Source organism: Callorhinus ursinus, unplaced genomic scaffold, assembly GCF_003265705.2.
Source record: "Callorhinus ursinus isolate GAN/ISIS: 27379988/994484 unplaced genomic scaffold, GSC_fseal_2.0 scaffold55, whole genome shotgun sequence".
Classification (NCBI taxonomy): Eukaryota; Metazoa; Chordata; class Mammalia; order Carnivora; family Otariidae; genus Callorhinus; species Callorhinus ursinus.
In genome coordinates, this window is record NW_027397117.1 from 6471092 (window position 1) to 6490742 (window position 19651).

The window sequence follows — 19651 nt, forward strand, 5'->3', positions numbered from 1 at the left end:
CAAGAATTCTTCCCTGTCTGAGGTGTAAGGCCTACTTGTTCCTTTTCATTTCTTGCTTTTAAAATGGAGGCAGATATTTTCAGCTTTTCACAAAGGGCTTTGAAATCTAGTCATGGAGAGTACCCTGTCACCTCAAGCGGGTCATTAGCATGCAACCTGTTTGCTAATAAACCAATGCGGGACCCTGATGTCAAAATGCTTAAAATGGTCAAATCAGCTGGGACTCCGTTTGTGCATTTGACGTGCCTTTCCCACTTCTCAGCCTCATGCAGAACATAGGTCTGAATCAGGAGGTGGCTTGATGTGAACTCCTGTAAATTGGAGTGGGTATCTAGGGACTGGGGAGCAGATACTTCTTTTAACCTTTCAAGACCAAGAATCATTTGGCCTAAAATCCACAATGTATTGAACTTAGGGTGTGAAAGCCGTACAGTGTATTAAATGTGAATTTGAGACCATGAATTCTACCCACACTGACTCTATAAAACAGCCTCTCTTTTTCATAAAGCCGGCCCATAAACTGCTGCCAGTGAAGCAGAAAGACTCCTTAGGACTGTGGCTCACTTTCCGTCTGGGGTTGTCAACAAACCCCCTTTATGAGTGGAATAGACCTCTTGTATGTGTCGAGCTTCTGGCTTTTTACAGAGTGTGTCAGGAGCCAGGCTAGGCAAACGTTAGGCGCTGTTTGCTGAGTGCATTTATTGCCTTTGCATAATTTATGAGCTGGAGGGGTTGACCATCATTCGTCTCTGCCAGGGGCTGGCACTCGAGGCTCCGGAGAGCGGAGCTGTAAATTGGATGGTGCGCTCCTGCTGAGCTCACGGCAAAGTCCTCGGGTCAGTATGGGAATTTAATACCAGAAATGGAACTGTTTTCTCAGCACACCATGTGGGCCCCAGTGCAGCAGAGACTGTTTTGGCAGACTCTGCGACTGGCCTTGTCGAGGAGCTGTCACTCACCCGGCATGTTGTGTGGGGAGCCTGAGCATTTTTAATCGGCTTGGCATCCGTGCTGCTTCCATAATGGATACCAGTAGGTCTCAGTTCTTCACCATATGCTTAACTCTGGAGACAAGGTGCTTCTGGGTATATCAGTAATTACTTGATGCAGAATTAAGTGGACCTTGAAATTAGAACTGGACTGTTGGAAAGCAGAAAGCTTAACACTTTGATAGAAATAACCATTCCCAGGGACATACTGCTGTTAGGATTGGTGGGGGGACATGGACAGCGGTGGCTCTTTCCCAGCCTCCCTACTCCTTCTACCCCCTACACACCAGTCCTTGGGGACACGGGCAAGACCTGTGTCATAGCCTTCGGCTGTCATTGATTACCTCACAAGGCGGACTGTGAACAGCTGAGAAAGATGAGCCTGCCTGGCAAAAAAATGCTTCTCTCTTCCACGCCCCTCCTGAATCATGCTTTGTCACTCTTGAAAATGTGCCCGGAACTTAGGAACCTCAAAGAAGCCCTAATTAAAGGCAATGGGGGGAAAAAATCACATGATCTGGAGAAGAGAATCTCATCAGTGTATTGTCCTAGGCCTTCGAAGTCTTCATCTCACCTCTTTTGATTTATTACAATAGGGAAATCACTCATCAGGCAAAAGTAAGTTTAGACCATCTGAGTTTGGAAGCCTGGTTGAAAACAATGCAGTTATACTTGGTTAAAGCATGGTCACTAAAACTCTGTTCGCCTTATGGCATGGAGGCGCTAGCATGGACAGTAGAAAATGTTAGAACCTCCTAGTCTAGGAGTTTGTGATGTGAGTTCCTAAATACTTGCAGTGCAGAGAGGGTAAGCTAGAAATAGGAAATAATCCCCCAGTTGTGTCTTATAATAGCAAGATGTCCTTTAGGATGGAGTTTCTGTTACTCTCAATTTAAGGCATTCTAACAATGGTTTAAACGAGAAGGTAAATTATTTTTATCTGAACAAAAATGTCCAGAGGCAGGCTGCTCTTAGGTTGATTCAAGTGTCTCCATTGTGCCACCACCATCTTGATTGTGTATTTAGACTTTCTGCCTCATTTTTGCAAGGTGGCTGCCACAGATCTGGACATCACATACTTGTACAATCACGTTCAAAGGCAAGAGACAGGTGCTTCCGGCTTTTCTTCTTTTTTTGAAGAGAGAAAAATTTTTCAGAGCCCTCGGCAGACATTTCCTCAAGTGTCAGCCAAGAGCATGTCTTATGGGTACCCTTAGCTCCAAGGAAAGTTGGAAAAGAGAGACCACCTGGCTTTTTTCAGTTTCAAAATGTCAGGATAAAGTACAGACTAGGGAGAAGGGGTTTGTGCATAACTGTGGGTGTCTAGCCAGTAGTGGCTGTTGTATAAACAAATTTATTTTCTATTTCTCTTCATAGCTACATCAGCTGCCATGTCCACGTGGCCACACTAAAAACCTTTGTATCATCCTAGACTCATCCCTCGTCCTTGTTTATCATACCCATGTGTTACCAGGTCCTATTGGTTCTACCTTCAGAATTGCTGTGCCGTATGTTCCTCCCTTTCTTCAGCCATGCTTCGTGCTGGTTTAGAGAGTGTTGTAACAGTTGCCAAACTGGTCACCCATGACCTGTGTCTTCCCCCGTGGCACGTGGTCTGTCCTCCGCCCCATGGGAAGAGTCCTCCTAATGGAGTATGGCTCTCATCACGCCACACCTCTGCTCAGTGTTTGTGTTCTAGCTTTCTCTTTACCGTTAGCCTGAAAGCTCCTCTAGGGCCAGTCCTGTGTCTTGGTCGAATATCTGTCTAGCTTAGAAGTGCTTATCAAGGACTGTTGAGTGAACGAACAAATCTATTGATCCTGCTGCACATTCACTCTGACAAAACACATACCCCTTTTTTAAAAATCAGATGGATAACAAACACTCCTGGTTTAAAAGGAAAATGTGGTTTTTATTTTTTTCCCCTTCACCTCTAATGAGGAAGCCAGAGTTTTGTGTTAACTCATTCTCTGGTTATCCTAAACTTAGCTTACCAGTTGGAATTTGGGATCTGTTAGATATGATGTGAGTCTGCCTCCTTAAAACATATTTCTTTGCCCATATTATTGATTTACTTCCCTGACCTCTTCTTGTACTTGTTATTTTTTTATTTTTTTAGAGAATATTCCCTCTTTTTTCCGGGCCTTAGAAAAGGCAGCCATCACAACTGGTGAGCTCTGCCTATTATGTTCAGTTTCCTTCAGAGTCCGAATGAGAGAATGCAGCATCCAGAGGTTTAGCTTTTTTTTCTGTGTAAAAAGCACCAGGAGAGATACAAGTATTAACATTAGCTGAAGGTAGAAGGTCTCCATTAAGATATTGATTTGCTCTGAATACCATTGAATGATTCTGATTCACCTTAATCCTGTGGCCGGATTGGCTCCTCAGCGGGCACCCCCTCTCCTGGGCAATGGGGCCGCTCACCATTGTGACCAAGCACCTTGCCAGATCTCGTCCACAGACCACGAAGAACCACAGAGCAAAGGCATCAAATGAAATCAACAGAGCAGCTTCTCAGCATTCTCTTTCTGATTCGGTTTATGAGCATTTGAGCTGAAGAAACTCTTTATGGTTCAGGCAATATTTCCTAATTCCTTTACTTGTCTTCTTTTTTTTTTTCCTGTATCAAAAACAAAAATCTACTCAATTTTTGCACTAACCCTTATTCTCTTGTCTTTCTTTTCAGTGTGACAGCGACAGTGACCAGGAAGAGAAGGTAAGACCCCCGCCCCCACCATTGTAGGCACAGTTGAGCACCGTGGTTTTCCCACACAGTTATAGGGTGGTGGGATGCCAGCTTCATACTGACCACACCTTTTCTGTTCTGCAAAGACCAGTTGTATTTACACAGTGACATTTCCTATGATAAGAAATAATGTATTTACTTTGTGAGTTTCATTTTTTTTAAACATGTCCGTTAATATTGGGTATATATAACATCAAGTTTTCACTTTATAGATCTTAAAAGAGGAAACTATTTTAATAACCATCTGATTTTTCTTTTTTAATCCTCAATTGGAACATTAAACTTGCTAGTTTGCATTTATAATGTCATTTCTCCATTTCTTTTAATGACCTCCCTGCTTCTTCCTGCTTTTCTGTACATATTGGCCTTCTTAATAGAAATATGAATGGTGTGCTTCTAAGACTCTCATCATGGGATGAAGGGTGGTCAGGAGAGCTCGGGTGGGAACGGCTCTTTTCTCGCCAGGGTGGAGGGCAGTTCTTCCTGCAGGTACATATTCTCTTTTGAGGCTGATGGCCGCCAGTTTCTGTGTATCCAGTTCAACATGGATCAAGAAAAGGAGCTCAGTGTTTGAGCTTTCAGAAGATTGGATCACAGCCTGGTAAAGTGAACTTTCTGTGCCTGAGGCAAAGGGATTGTTTGATTGGTCTTTCTTTCTAGCTGTCCCAACCCCCCATCGAAATTTCTTCCTAATTTTATTCCTACCTTATGTATTTCGAAAAGAGTTGCCTGAACATCATGGTTTCTGTATTGCGTGGCATCAAAAGGAAGGGACCAGTAATCCCTTCCCCAGTTTCTGGGTCTGTCCTGAGTAGCTGGATTTCTTGAGCCCCATTCTCTGCCTTTCGCCTCCTATTTGCTTGTGGTTTTACTCAGAATCCTGCAGTCAGTATTTGGTGGGATCTTCCCATCAAGCCCAGAATTTTCCCTCCTTCTCTGCTGCCAGACTCCAAGAGAGATCTAAAGGCTCTTGTTCTGTACTGTCGTTAATTTGAATTCAGCATATGTAGCCTGTTATAAAATGCGAGACATCATCATTTGAGCAGGTCAAGCATATTCAGATGAAGACAAATGGTGCTTATTTGATTTCCTTAAAATCAGGAAATGAAAAAAGTGCTCTCTGGAGAAATCATGTTCTGCCTGACTTGGATGATAGACCAATGCATGTCCCCTAGATAAGAACAGGCTCTCGCCTTGAGGTTTTTATCTCTGAAGGACGGCCAGGACTGTCAGCTTGCTGACATGTGCATTATCCATGTCATTTTAAACAAAGTGACCTATGGAAGGGTGTGCTTTGCTGTGACATGGTAATGGGCTGCTGGATGACAGTGAAAGTACACACTGCAAAGGGGGCTGAGGATTATTCTTTTGTTTAACTGACAACTAGGAGCCTCCTTCCTCCAGCCCCTGGGAGTCCTAGCTCCCTGCAAGTAGGTCCCCTCGGGCCTTGGGCAGCAGGTGTGTGGGTGCCAGAGGCACAGGGACAGCAGGAGAGGCTCAGTGTCCAAGGCGTGCCCCCTGGCCCTGGGCCTTCTAGGCCACATTCCCACGTGGCGTTCTTCACGTCATTCTGTCGGGCATCCCGGGCACCCAGGGGGTACAGTACTTTCTGGATGGTCCAGGAGATCTTTTAGAGGTGATGGTTGATCTCACCTTCCAAGCTGGTGGCACTTCTCCAAGGGGATGCGCCTTCCTCTGGGTTTTACATCCAAACGGAATTCCCAAAGGTCCCCCGGTCTCCAGCAGTGGTAGAAGGCGATAAGGTTGTCCAGTGTTGCATTGCACGTAGGTGTCCGGGTCAGCGGTCTCAACTTGGAATGCAGAGCCGGATCCCTTGGGGGGCCGCAAACCTCCTGATACCTGGGCCTCATTCTGGCCCAGTTACCTCAGGACCTCCGCAGGTATCTAGCTCCGCTTGTCCAGATGATCACCTGACTCTGGTAATTCTAGGAATTACCAGAGTCATCTGTGGTTTTCAGAGTGCTCCGGGGGCCGAGGTGTTTCCTGCACACTGACAGCATCCCAACAAGTCCCTCGCCAGGACCCGAATGCCCGCGTCCTTGCCGCCCTGGGTTCCAGCTCTGTGTGCAAAGCAGCAGAGCATCTGAAGAGAGTAATGGCAGTGGGAAGGGAGCCAGGGCCCCGCCACTCAGGGTTGGGGTTGATTTCGGGGCCACAAAGTAGAGTAAAGAGATGTGTAGAGCAAATGCACAAGATGGTGATGGCCGGTCGCCCCGGTGGCTTTTCCTGTGGCCCGTGGCGTCCCTGCAGGCCCTCCTCCTCATGGGGAGCTGCTGCCAGCCACGCTCCCATCATCTGTCCCTGCCCTGCCACCCAGTCTTCCTCCAGAGGGCTCCCAGCAGGAGCAATCAAGACTGTAATTGCAGTCGTGCTTGCTTGGCTCTGTTACAGTTAAGACTGTCAGGCTTCCCCTTTTGGACTGAGATTGTCTGGTGTTTATCACCGACTTTCACACCATCCTCCCAGGCTTCTGCTGCGCGCTGGAGCCCGGGCCCCTGTCAGCCTCCTCTGTGCCAGAGCCTCTTGCCTGGGCCCCCCTTCGAGCCCCACAGCTAACTGGGGCTGCTTTCATGTGCTGCTTGGAGGATTCGCATTCAAATCTGAATTGCTAATGGTGGAAAAGATGCCACTCAGTGTCCTGGGATCCCTTCTGCAGCCTCACCGGGGTTGCTGTTGGAGGCAAAAGTGAGACTTGCAGGGACCCACTGGGATTTCTCTCCGGAAGACCTGTCATTCTTTTACTCCACGGGGATCCGCAGCACTGGCGGGCTAAAATTAGGGTACCGTATTTCACACAGCTGACTGAATTAAGATAAACTCTGCTTTCCTCTGATATGAAGCTGTAATTTATAAAATGATACCCTTACTAATTAATGTGGAAGTGACTGGGAAAGGGGCGAGAAAAGCAGAGCTTTCCACGCATGCAGGAGACACACTTGTTTGTGGAAAAGGCCCTGATGAACCACTGAGCAAAGCCCCTCTCAGCCCCGCCTCCCAGCCACATGGGCACGCTTCGCATTAGTGGCCAAGAACCTGGAGGCCTTTGGGAAGGTAGGCGTTGGGTGGGGGCTAGAGAAGGCAGTGAACACTCCGCATCTTTGGTGTGGGAATGTTCTTTCTTGTACTTGGCATAAAGAAAGGAGGAAGCCCTTTGTGCCTTAATCGCCCAAATGAAGCAATTATTCCAGTCTCCCATTCAAAGTGAATTGGTATCACAAGAACAAAGAGGCAACGTGCATTTTTCCACATATTTGGCCCGTGTTTTCTCTTATTTCCTCTCTACCTCTACCCCTGGCAGCAGCCCATCCTACTAAGAAACACTCCCTATTTGGTTATAAAATTAATGTAGAGATTAAAAGTAGTTCTCTCTCCATCCACCCAGTTCCTGTTTATTGTGTGGCCACAGGACAAAGCTGGTTGGAAGGCATCTTGCCCAGTGGTCAAGCACTTGGGGCCCCGAGTCTGATGGCTCAGGCTTGGCTCTGCTTTACTACTTGGTGGCAGTGGGCAAGCCTCAGTGCTCTCATCTCCCAAATGGGGTACCAACAGCTCCACCATAGTTCCGTAACGATTAAATGAAGATGCTTGGCTCAGCTCCTGGTCCGCATTACGTGCTCATAAATGTTAGCTCTCATGAGTTTTACTCGGGGTGAAGTGAGAGACTCACTTGGGAAACTAAGAAGGCTGTCCTCCTCAAGAAAGCTCAAGATCTGTCAGAGAAACTGCCAGAGAACAGGAGGGTATGTGTGTGTGTGTGTGTGTGTGTGTGTGTTTCACTCAAACCTGAGGCTCATCCTTCATCCCCTAGGGCATGTCTTGTTACAAACTGAATGGAAGTGTTGGGAAATTTCAAAGGATCCCCCGTACAGTGATTTTTAAATTCCTTATCCCAAATATCAGGCTTTCCTCTGGGCACAACCTGGAGCCAAGAGCAAGCGTGCTGTCCTGCAGGAATCAGATGATCCTTGTACCATACGCCAATGTCAGTTGCCGACACCTGTCACAGGAGAGAGGGTCCAGTTCACTACCTCTGGGGTGGGGCTAGTGCATCTGTATTTTTTGCAGAGCTTCCATAGATAACTTTGATAATGCAATTCATTTTGAGAACCACTGCTTTATCACAAATGTCAAAGAAAGACATTTTCTTTCTCCTTGTTCAATGCTCTTAAAATGTTGATAGCACAGAAGACTTGAAAACTATAGGGGCGTTGTGCATGTACGTGCACCCACTTCCTTACGTGGACAGATACACGGGATACACAGACACACAGTACGCACACACTCTCTTCCCAGATAGAAACCATTCTCCTTTCCCTAACGTAGCCGTGAACAGGACTCCTGGTGGTACTTTCCTTCTCTGGGCTTTTTAACACCCAGGCTTTCTTGGTTCCTGTGACTTGCTCTCGAATGCCCGGGACAGCCTGCCAGGACACTGCCAACTGCTAATGCAGTACTCCTATTTGTCTGCGTCAGCGGCCCATGCTGCCTGTCTCCCCCTGCCCCTCTTCCCACATGCACATACTTTTTGGTGCATTCTCATTTTTTGATTCATGCTAAAATGTGTTGTATTTGATCATTTTGTGTTCACTTGTGTGGGAAGAGGGCAGCTTCTAAGAAAAGCAGCGAGAAAATCAGCGAAGGCTTATGTTCCTAACTCCACACAAACCACATGCCTCACTTGGCTTCTGAAGGGCTCAGAAACTGCTGAGATGTCAAACTGGAGACTGGGCATGTGGCTCATGCTTATAGTGGAGGAGTCCCATCCCCTGATTGGCCACAGTTCACACTTGGTAGAGATTGTGCGCCCTCAGCAACATTCCAGAAGCTCAGAAGGCCCTCATTGTCGCTTGTAGAACCTCAGTCTTCAGTTTTGAAACAGGACCTGTGCTGATCGGGAGACAGTGAGAGACACTGTCCTATTTTGCAGCTAGAAAAAGGAATTTTGTCCCCCCTTCCAATTTCAGAGCAGCAAAGCAAACCACCATTGCCCAGGAGAAGAGCAGGGACCCATGTTCTTACTTTTTATCCCCAGCACTTAGCATAGCGCCTGGCACAAATTAGGCAATCAGTAATGTTCATGGTTTTTGGTAAATGGGCATTTCCTTTCCTGGATATCCATCTCCAAATGGAGGGTAAGTGAAACTGGTTCAGAAAACTGATGCCCAGACTTGAGTGTGCTTTGTATCAATCCCGGGGCTTAGTTCCCGGACTCCAGCAAATAGGTGCTCTCTTCTTCCAGCTTTCTGGATTTCCTTTACAATTTTATTTTCTCCTAAGATACTTCTAAGCCCTTTATAAATTAGCCAGGTTATTTGGGCAGTTTCTACAATTTTTGGCCGAGTTTCAAGAGCTTTCCATTTTGGATGCCTGATTTCCATAATGCCCATCCACTCAGCCTCTTCTTGCCCCTACGAGCTTTTGTCCAGGTCAGAATGGCATTTCATTGTTCTTCGAACATCATCATATTTCCAACTGGTTTAATTCCGTCGTATCCATCCAGAATTCCTATTCAGATCATCTTTGGATTAAATTTATGCAGCAAATTATTTTAAATCCTGACTCATTAAGTTATTCTCTTTTTCCTATCACAGAGACCTGATGCCAAACCAAACATTGCTTCCTTGACAGGGAATGTGTATGTAGCATATCTCTCCCCTACTACCATGCCATACACCTGAAAACGAGAGGTTATAAATATACAGAGTTTTCAATTAAATATAAATCAATAAAAGGAGTACTCAAGAATTATTGGAAATCTGTCAGACATCTTTAGCTAAACTCTTGTTTCTTAGACTGAATAGTGAGAATAAAGAACAGGTTCTAGATGTTCTTTTGTTCATCTTGGGTGGGTTTTGGAGGGTACTCAGAAGACCTAGTTTCTTAATTCACACTAACGAGCTGTGGGGTCTTGGGCAAGTTACCTAATAGTGCTGAGCCTTGGTTTTGCCATCTGTAAGATGAAGCTAGATTCACTGATCTACACTGAATATCCTGATTTCCTATGTAGCTATTTTCCTAGGCCCCCACAACATGGCAGACCCAGAGGGAAATTAATACATGCTTTTATTTTCTCTTGGCCAGTGTAGAAAGAAGACTGTATAAGGATTGTCTCCATTCTCTCTTCTCTCTCTATTTCCCAAGAGGGAATAAACATGGTGGGTAGGTTGTGGTGAATCTGTGTTGACTCTTTCAGGTAACTAAAGGAAACTTATATATGGGCCTAATGTCTGAACAAGGTCATTATCTGTTGGTTCATTCATGCAGTCATTCACATCCACCATGTTTTTTTTTTTCAAGTATCTACCAGTGAATTATCATGGACGTTGTCACTGCCTGGCTCTGTTAGGTGTGTTCCTATGTACCTGTGGAGAGGGAGGGAGGGAGCAGTGCAATTAGTTTAATCTCTGTTCCTCAGTTACCCTAACTATTTAGGAGAGCACGGGAACTAGTGAAGAGCTAGCTTATGTGATGTGTTTTAAGAACTCACTTGATTGGTAATAAGTATTATTTGGCCTGTGAAAGGAATTCTTTTGGGGATTCTGGAAATCACCTGGGGTTGAGTTCATGATTCTACAGCCCCAGAGCAAAAGTCAGCTGCTTTCTCTTAGAATGAACCATTGGCTTGGATTGTACTGCTGACCTGCAGGGAAGGTTACAAGGCCAAGGAAGAGGTAGGTGGAGGCAATGGCTTTTATCCTCATGAAATTGACCATGAACCCTGAGCCACCTGAAGACCAGGAAGCTCATAAGCAGAGGCATCTGTCGTAGTGATGCCTTTGGCAACATGTTTTATGCACGTGGCTTTAAAGAGAGTATAATCTGGGTTGGATTGCTCTTTGGTTGTCAGAGGAGTCTGTCTTACTCACTATTCCAGCTAGAGAGTGTTCTGCCCCCAGGAAAAATGTATGAATTTCTTTTTAGTCATGCAGATGTGTATTTGTGTGTGCGGTTACCTCAGTTAATCCCCCCTTGGCAACTTCTGGTTGGTAATATAGTTACAGTTCATTGCTCCCTGTAATTTTGCCATTCTAGGTGTGATAAGGATAATAAAATCTCTGTATCAGGTTGTATTCATAATTAGCCAAATTTTATCCTTTCAAAAGTCCCAAAATTCTTTGGATTAAAGTATATTACCTTTCTTCCTCTTTTTCTTCTTTTTTTAATCAAAGGTACAGCTAGGAAGGTCAAATTGCCCACCTTGTATACATCGTAGAGCTTTTCCTTATTTCTTGGTCCGAAAATGCATATGCTATTCATTTCTTGGGAGCTGGAAACCAATGAGATTAGGGTTAATAATAACTAAGAAGAAGAAATGCCATTTCACAATAGAGAGAACATTGTACTATTCAAAACATTTTTACAAATGTCATCTTATAGGACCTGTTTCAATATTTACTCTGGGGATTTATATGTATCTTCATATGCAACAATGTTGATCATCTACAATGTGCCAAACTTGGTGACAGATCCTTTCAAGGACCTATCTTCTCAAGTACGTGTCATCTTTTTACAAATAAAGAAAATGAAACTGAAGAGGAAGTTAAGTGATGGAGGTGAGATTTGAACCATGTCTTAAGATACCAGGATCCGGGCTCTTCTTCCCATAACATGCTGCCTCCCTGCCCCCATATCCCAGAGTTGGGATATGCCCAGAAGTGCCACCTGAGAACCCTTTGTGTATATTCCTCCCTGTGCCTCACCCTCCTTCTGCTAGAAGAGACTTAGACTGTGTCTTATCTATTCACCCACAACCCCACTAGCTTCTAAAAATTCAAATGTGGCAGTTGCTCAATGAATATTGAATAAATACAGTTGGGGTTCAATGACAATTCAGATGTACAAGCTCTTCTGAAATGTGAGTTTTTAAATTTAACCTGGGAAGCAATTGTCCAAGTTGAGAAGGGAAATCTGCAAGGTACGTAGTTTGACTCTTACAGGTGAGTGGCAAAATCAGCCTGTGGGTCATGGTGAGTAATCAGGGAGCTTTACCAACAGCAGACTAAACATCAACTATTGCTCAAGGAACTCAGTCTTCGTTAGTGCAAAGCTTTGTGTAAATCTTTCATATCTTATTAAACCATACACTCCGGCAAGTACCCCACACCTAGCGTGTGCTTGACACTTAGTAGGTGCCCTCTAAATATTAGTGTTCTACCTGAAGATGCTCTGTTGATGATCAAAGTCCCAGAAAGGGGGAACGGGACTTGTCACAGTTGTCCGGACAGTGCAGGGAAGCACGGGGCCTGGAACAGAGCCTCATGTCTGAGCTTTTGGTCCAGAGCCTCTTGCATCTCCTGTGGTCTCTCCAGGCTTTTCTTCCTGTAAAAACCAGCACCTAGGAGAAGGGTCTGTGATACCAACACGGCTCCTGAGCTGCCCCCCGCAAGACAGTTTTAACTCTGTGCTTTTGTCTGCCATTTCCAGAACTCCTTGTTCATCCCCAGACACTGACTCCCTCCTTTGCAAAGGGTCTTGGGGTTCATCAGGGCCACGGGATCTCTCCTTTTCTGGCAGCAGATGCTGCGTGGGGCATCCTTGCAGCCTGGATGGTAGTAAATATCTGAAGCAGCCATGTCCGTGTTAAAGATTATGTATTTGCCACTAAGGGGAGAATATAGTGTTTATCGGCTGGAGTGCGTGCCGGCTGAGCTGATTACGGCACAGCACTCTGTCAGCCAATGATTTGTCCTGTCCTTTATCATCTGTGTCACTCAGCAGTGTGCTGGTGAAGAGAATGGATCGCCCCCTTCCCTTTTTTTGTACCCATTTCGTGTAGAAAATTTGTATTTACTTTGGGAGTGTAATTTGTTCCTCATGGATAATGTGACCCTGAGCGGAGCTGGATCATGGGTTAGTTGAAGTGATATTTTCCGCTAATGGTAGTCGTACATCATTGCTGTCAGCTCGGGTTAGGAGGCAAGCACATTACAGCTCCATTTTACCTCTGCAGGCATCTGGGATTATTTGCCATAACCGAGTATGACATGACCGCACTACAGAGTGCATTAAAATTTTACTGGCTTCTCAGGCAAGTTCCCCAGCTCCAGTGTGTGCTTCAGGCAGGCGTCTGATGGGGAGCCCAAGGGCCCTGACTTCCTGCGCAGAGGTGCTGCAGGGGGGTGGCCTAAGCAGTGGCTGTTCTCCTCTTGCTCTGAGAAGGAAGCCAGGGAAAGAATTTATGGGGAGCCAGCCTGCAGGTGTGTGTGTCTCTGGACATCCCAGACTGGCGGGTGACTGGCTGCCTGGTGCATATTAAAGTGCTCTCTCTCCTTGATGCTTAGCCCTCTGAGGTGGGTGGGGGCAGGTCCCTGCCAGACCTGGGGCTGATTTTATTGTGATTGTCTGTCTGTGGTCAGACAAAGGGAGGGAAGCGTGGGTCCTCGGCATGGCAGAATCCATGCCCATCCATGCAGCGGGACTGAGCCTGATAGTCTGGTAAACCCACTTGGAAATGTTGACCACGATGTCTTATACATTAGCTTTTTATGAGAGTCACAATCACCCGATGAAGTATGGGCATGATTTCCCCGTCTTCTGTATAACGAAACTGAGGTTCAAAAATGTTAAGTAACTTCCCTAATGTCCTAAGGATGGCAGAGATGGGATTCCTCACCTCTTATCCAGATCTCCCCCACTTCACGTCCTGTAGTTTTCCATGCCACGTAGAGATACTTAACAAGTACTATTTAAATAGTGTTTATAGTGCTTTACGTATTTTGACTTGTTTAACCCACACCGTAACCCTAACAGGTAGGTGCTAATACCATCGCCGGTCTACAGAGGAAGAAACTGAGTCACAGAGAGAGCTGAGGTAACACGCCCGGGGTCATACACCGGCTAATGGCAGAGCCGGGTTTCCAAAGCCAGGTTTCCTTGGCTCCGGAGGCAGCACTCTGAGCCACTGAGCTTGGGCCCCCCTCATTGCCATGTTCCAATAAGCCTGCGGCCTGATAGGAAAACACTATGGAGAATAGTAACGATTTAGAAATAAAAGGAAATGTTCAAAGAGTATTTTATCACTTTCAATTGTAATTCTAACATCCAACAAAATACTGCTCAGAAAAAGATGCTCTGTGATGAGCTTTAATTAAGTAATAAGTCCCATTCGCAGGTACGACATTACTTGCATGCAAATGGTGCTCCTGAGGTACTTGAAAAACGTTGATTTTCTGAGGTTAAGGGCAAGAAGCCACTCGGGCAGAATGCTTCATCCTTTCCTATTGCTTAGCATCCTTTTTCTTACTCTTACTGGAAAGGCTATAATAAACATCTGTTGAATCATGTTCCTCAAAAGGATAATTTAAGATTTGTCTCCCAATAAAACAGGTCAGGGCCTGTCCTGTTAGAGCGAAATCATCTCCAGTTCCATCCCGGCGGATCCTGATTGCCAGGCACTTGAATGATCACACGGGCCCACAGCGTGGACGTTGCCTTTTGTTCTTCACCTCTGTAGCCCCATCATCTCTCTCTCTCTCTCTTCCAAGCCTAAGATGCTATCCCACCAAGACAGAGCGGACAAGCCGCGCCTCCCCTTGGCTTTGTAGGTGGCAGTGTCATAAATTCATGGACGTATTCAGTAAGCCACACACGAAATGAGCTGTACCTGTACCCTCGGGGCAGGTGTGTAAATGTTGCATCAGAAGAGCCCCAGATCACCATGCCTTTTCTCATGCAGAAATCTGAAATTAAGTTAGCACACAAGGGATGACGCTCCCTGGCCTCACTCTCCTCCTTGGGCTCCCAGGAACACACATTGATCTGCCCCACGAGATTGCAGTAGGTCTGGGGGACTGACCTGATTTTCTCCTCTGGCCTTAGATCTAATCACTCAAGTAGTAAAGGACAAAAACAAAAATATTGATCCAGTCATTGAAAAGTAATTATCCCTCTCAGATGGTCTATTTAGAATGCAGCAATAATTTTAAATAACGTATCCCCCAGAGAGAGCGTGACAACATATGTGGATCATTTACTTAAGTAGAGTCACACTTGCACTCTCGCCCCCACCAGAACTCACGATGATGTCTAGGTAGGCCCACTTGAAGAAGAGTAGCCATGGAAGAAAATCGGCATTGACCAACAAATCAGTTACAGAGCAATTATTCATTGTATAAAGGGATTCGTCAGCCTTTTGTAGCTAGATAAAATACATGCTCTCTACACCCTTAAATACATCCTTAGAATAGAACTCCTACAAGAGCCTTTATGAAGTCTTTGGGTCGTTTTAACGCTTTTAAAGTTTTAACAGCTTTGGCTATATTTATGTTTAGCGAGGTTTTGTTTTTGTGTTTTTAAGATTCTTTTTTTTGTTTCAAGTAACAGAAATTAAATCCAAACTAACAGTAAGGAAGTGTATGTGCTTTTGGAATTCAAGTAAGCATTGCAGTAACTAAGCCATCAGAATGGTGGTGATATGGACTGTATTTCAGAAGCACAGACCAGAATATTAAGCGCCCTCCATGTCTTGTCTCTACTTTGTACCTGTCTACTTCATTCTGATTGTTTCTGAGACTTGGTGTCTCCTACTGGGCAAAATCATGACCCATCCTCCTGAGCTTTGCTTAGCCTCAGCCAGCGGAAGAGACACTGCCTGGCCTTTTCCACTGTAGCTACTAAAATCTAAGGGAAGGAACCCAATTGGCTTAGCCTGGGTTCGGTTCTACGTTCCGTTCTGCAGAGAAGGCTGTGGAAAGCCTGGGCCATGTTGTCTGTGAGTGCTGTTCTGGAGGTGACCTGTGTGGTGTTGGAGTAGGTAGAGGGCCCAGAAAGGTGAGAGTTGAACAGACAACAACATGGCCGCCAAGCGTCCCCTCAGCTTCCTGCCACGTGGGTCAGGCACTCAGAGATGCCTCTCGCAGGCTGTCCCAGCTGCCTGGATCGTCCAAAGCCAGCACTTTATCGTGATCGCAGGGTCTCAAATATGAACACCTAGAATGCATATAATAATTATATATTATAATTATATAAAATAGTTGCCTAAATATATATAGAATCACCTTAAGTGCATTCACAGATTCTGTTTTGCTTAAGTTAAGCTATTAAAAGTTACAGAAGGGCACAGGATTTTATAGCTTGAGGGAGGGAGGGTTCATAGGTACATGTATTCAGCATAGTCCAGAATTTATTAATACTTTTAATATAGTGGATGATGTGTTAATCCCCAAGTATAAAACAGTCACCTTGGGGCACCTGCGTGGCTCAGTCATGATCTCAGGGTTGTGAGATCAAGCCCCGCGTTGGGCTCTAGGCTGGGCATGGAACCTGCTTAAGATTATCTCTCTCCCCCTCTACCCCTCCCCCGCCCCCCTAATTTAAAAAAAAAAGGAAAAAAGGACAGTCACCTTGAGATACAAGGATCCAAGTCACTGGGATACCAGTTAGTCCATTACTTGTCTGGGGTACCGGATGTAACTTATGTGTCCAATAAGGAATCGTTGGCATCCTGGGGTCCCTCATTTGTGTCCACGGCTGTACTTCTTAAAGTGTCACAGGCAGCCTCGCTGAGTTGGTTTTCCTGAGACTAGAAGTTAATAAGCTCAGTCACAGCCACTCTCACTCGTGGTTTATTCCGCAGCCTTGGCTCTCACTCTGTGCTGGGGCAAGCACCATCCTGGGAACTAGGGATGGAGAGTTGACAAAGATAGAACAGTTCTTCAGAGAGAGAAGGTCTGATTACAAAGAAAGCTGAGGTACCTTGATGAATTACAAGATCCCCCAGAGTGTATGCTGAAGAACGGCAGGGTGTCGGACTGCAAACAACCAAACCATACTGTGTAGAAAATAGATCTGACTGAAACACATGGATGCGGAGGCCTGCTAGGGAGGAAGGATGGTGAGGATCACAGGCCAACAGGATATCATTTGCAAAAAGGCGAAGAACCGTGAAGTGTGTGCTGATATAAATAAGTCCTATCATGTAGACAGGCCTGGATGGCAGGCTAAGGGTTTGGACTGGATCCAGACAGGAGCCCACTGAGTACTTCTTGCAGGTGAAGGACACATCAGATTTGCCTTTCTGGAAGAGAATTCTGGCAGTGGTGTGAAGGATACGAAGGAAACTTGGGCCAGATGACCAAAGAGAAAGTTGTCCTACTAGTTGAAGTGATAGGGATGTCAGCTAAAGTAATGGGAAAGGCAGGAGTTAGATTTGGAGGCCTTTCTGCAGCGGAGTGACTGTGGTTTGCTGACCACCGGTATATGGGGTTGAGTCCAGCGGGGTGGGTATGGGTGCTGCCATCAGTTGGTCACTGAGAGTAAGGGATCCAGGAAATGTGAGTTCATGGGGGATTGCAGGACCCTCTGCTGGGCGAAGTCAGAAGGCTGGGCACACTGTTGGAGCAGGAACGATCAGAACTGTAGGTCAGTGTGTGGGAGACCAGGAGCCTGCGGAGTAGTGGAGACAGTTGGATCTGTTGGTGTGAGTGGGAGCCCAACCAGAATGCTGCAGTTTTGTCTACATCTAATTCAGGAATAAATATACGTGGGGACTATAACCATTAAGAACAAAATAGCCATATATGAATCATAGCACCTGATGTTTGTGTAGCTTTTTTTAAAATATTCAGAATGCCTTCCTTTATTTTTAGTGGTGGCAAAAATAACAAAATGTGCCATCTTGACCACTTGTAAGTGTACATCTCGGTCATGTTAAGTGCGTTCGGTTGTGCCGCCCGTGTAGCTTTTTTATGCTAAATGTGTGAAAGCGCCATACATTTAGCTCCTCTGAACCTCATAACAAACACCCCACATAAAGGAATATTTCATATCCCATTTTACATGTGAGGAACTTGAAGCAGGGGATGAACTGAGGCCAAAGGTTAATGCTTTGGTTGGTGACAGTTCCCCCATGCCTTCTCTGGTCAGTGTCGCAGTTACACCACACCATCCTTGGTGACACTGTTTCAGTGTCTCACTTCTAGGGGACCCCACAGTCACTCAGTTACAGCCTACGATAAGCTTTCTTTAAGAAAACCGGAGCAGAGTCAGCTGGGCAGCTCGGCTTCCACGCCGCTGGTGTGTGCCCAAGAGGGACCTGTCTTGAACATGCAGGACTCAGCAGCCCTAAAGATCAGTGGGGTTGGCAGCTGTCTCAGTGTGGGCAGCTCCTCGGGGCCTGGTTGGCCATGACTTGGCATCCCTGGAAGGGCCCCTAGAGACTAGAGGTCTGGCCCCCCAGCTGCAGTAAACAAGGACAGAAGAGCAAAGCAGGGATGCTGGTGGAAGAAGCAGCCATGTGCTTTGCACTGCTGTAAGGTTTAGGCTCCTGGCAGGAAGTAAGGTTAGGGGGCTGCTCCCCTTGGCTCTAAAATAAGGAAAAGAAGACGAGTGCAAGCAGAACCGTCTCACTCCCTTCCCCCCTTCACATTCATCTCCCTCAGAAACCTGAAAGGGGGTGGTGTAGAGAGAAGACAGCTGGATTTCCCACCATTCTCATTCCTCGACTTGAAAGTGAAATGGGGTCCTCTAGAAAGCGCAGCCAGCCTTTTCACCTGTCAGCAACCTGCAGGAACATCTCCTCTAAGCACGCTGAAAGATGCTGTGCAAGGGCGAAGCCGGCCCCGGGGAGCAGAGCAGGGGTTGGGCTCTGAGTCCCTGACTCCAGGCACTCACACACGGAGCCACTGTGACTTTCAAAGACCAGATTTCGAATCAGCAAGTTACTGCTTATCTGGAGGTCCTCAGACCCCCAGAGGGCCCACCTGAGGTGGCAGTTGCCGCCATACCTAAAATCCAGCATGGAGATAATCCTTTAAGAAAGCATGAAGCATGTGGTGTTTGGAAGGGTTTTGTTGCTGCTTTTTTTTTTTTTAATTTTTTTATTTTGAAATAATTTAGATTTACACAAAATAACAGAGGAAGCTCCCATATCCCCTTCACCCAGCTTTTCCCTGATGTTGTATCTCCCAAAACTGCAGATACCTAAACCAGGAAATTAACCTACCGTTAGCTAAATCTGTACACCTTGTTCAGAGTTCACCTGTTCCCCCCATAATGCCCTTTTTTTGGGGACCCAGTGACAGAATTCTGTGGACTATCCATCCTGCAATTTGGGTCTGTCTGGTGTTTCCTCCTAATCAGGTTGAGGTTATTCCATTTTGGCAGGAATACCGTGGAAGTGACGGGCCCTTCTCAGTGAGTCACATTAGGGAGCCGGTGAGATCTTCCCGCCACTGGTGGCAGCTAGGACCCTCAGTTAATGTGAGGTCTGCCAGGTTTGAACGTTGTAAAGGTGCTGGTTTCTCTTTTCTAAGTAATAAGGCTCTTCGGAGATACTTTGAGACTACACAGATATCTGTTTCACATCATATTTTTACCCACCAATTGTGGTGCTGATGGATGGTTTTTGGCCAGAGGAAGCATACTGTGGTCTTTGCCTCATGGCAAGACATGTGCTCTTAGACTGGCCAAGGCATTCTGAATCTGGCTGAGCTCAGCACGATAGCTAGCCTCTGGTAGAAAATGCATGGACTGTGCAGTCTGACAGGCCAAGCCACAGCTCCGGGAAGTTTGGTCCTAGGGTGCTCTCTGGGTGTCAGACCCGGGAGGTCAGTGGTCCCGAAGCTTTGGGTGTAGGAGGTGCCTAAGAACGATAAGGTAGTGAGACCACCTTGCAGCCGGATCCAGATAGTCTTGTGTGACTGTGACCGTGACCTTGGGCAGTTTACCTAATGCCTCTGAGCTGCTGCTGCTGTTTTGTTTTTTAATCTAGATACAGAACAATAAATAGTAAATTTTTGATTTCAGTCCCCCCACAGGGTCCCCCCTGCTGGTCCCATTCTACTGCTTCCCACCCTTCAGCCCCCAGACCCCAACACACATAAGCTGATTAATCGATTACAACCAAGTCAGCTTGCCAAAGGCAGACTTTTTGGGAAATAGGACCCAAAATATGTAC

At 46.1% G+C, this 19651-nt stretch overlaps 1 protein-coding gene across 5 annotated transcripts in view; it reads left to right on the top strand.

Annotated features, from left to right (window-relative positions):
* The window catches only part of AUTS2 (activator of transcription and developmental regulator AUTS2), a 1158197-nt gene that overhangs the window by 842737 nt on the left and 295809 nt on the right, over nt 1-19651 (top strand). For all 5 annotated transcript variants that reach the window (XM_073884256.1, XM_073884253.1, XM_073884254.1 and 2 more), the window contains one exon: nt 3676-3705. In XM_073884256.1, the coding sequence (XP_073740357.1) occupies nt 3676-3705 (30 nt within the window). The remainder of the gene's footprint in view (nt 1-3675; nt 3706-19651) is intronic.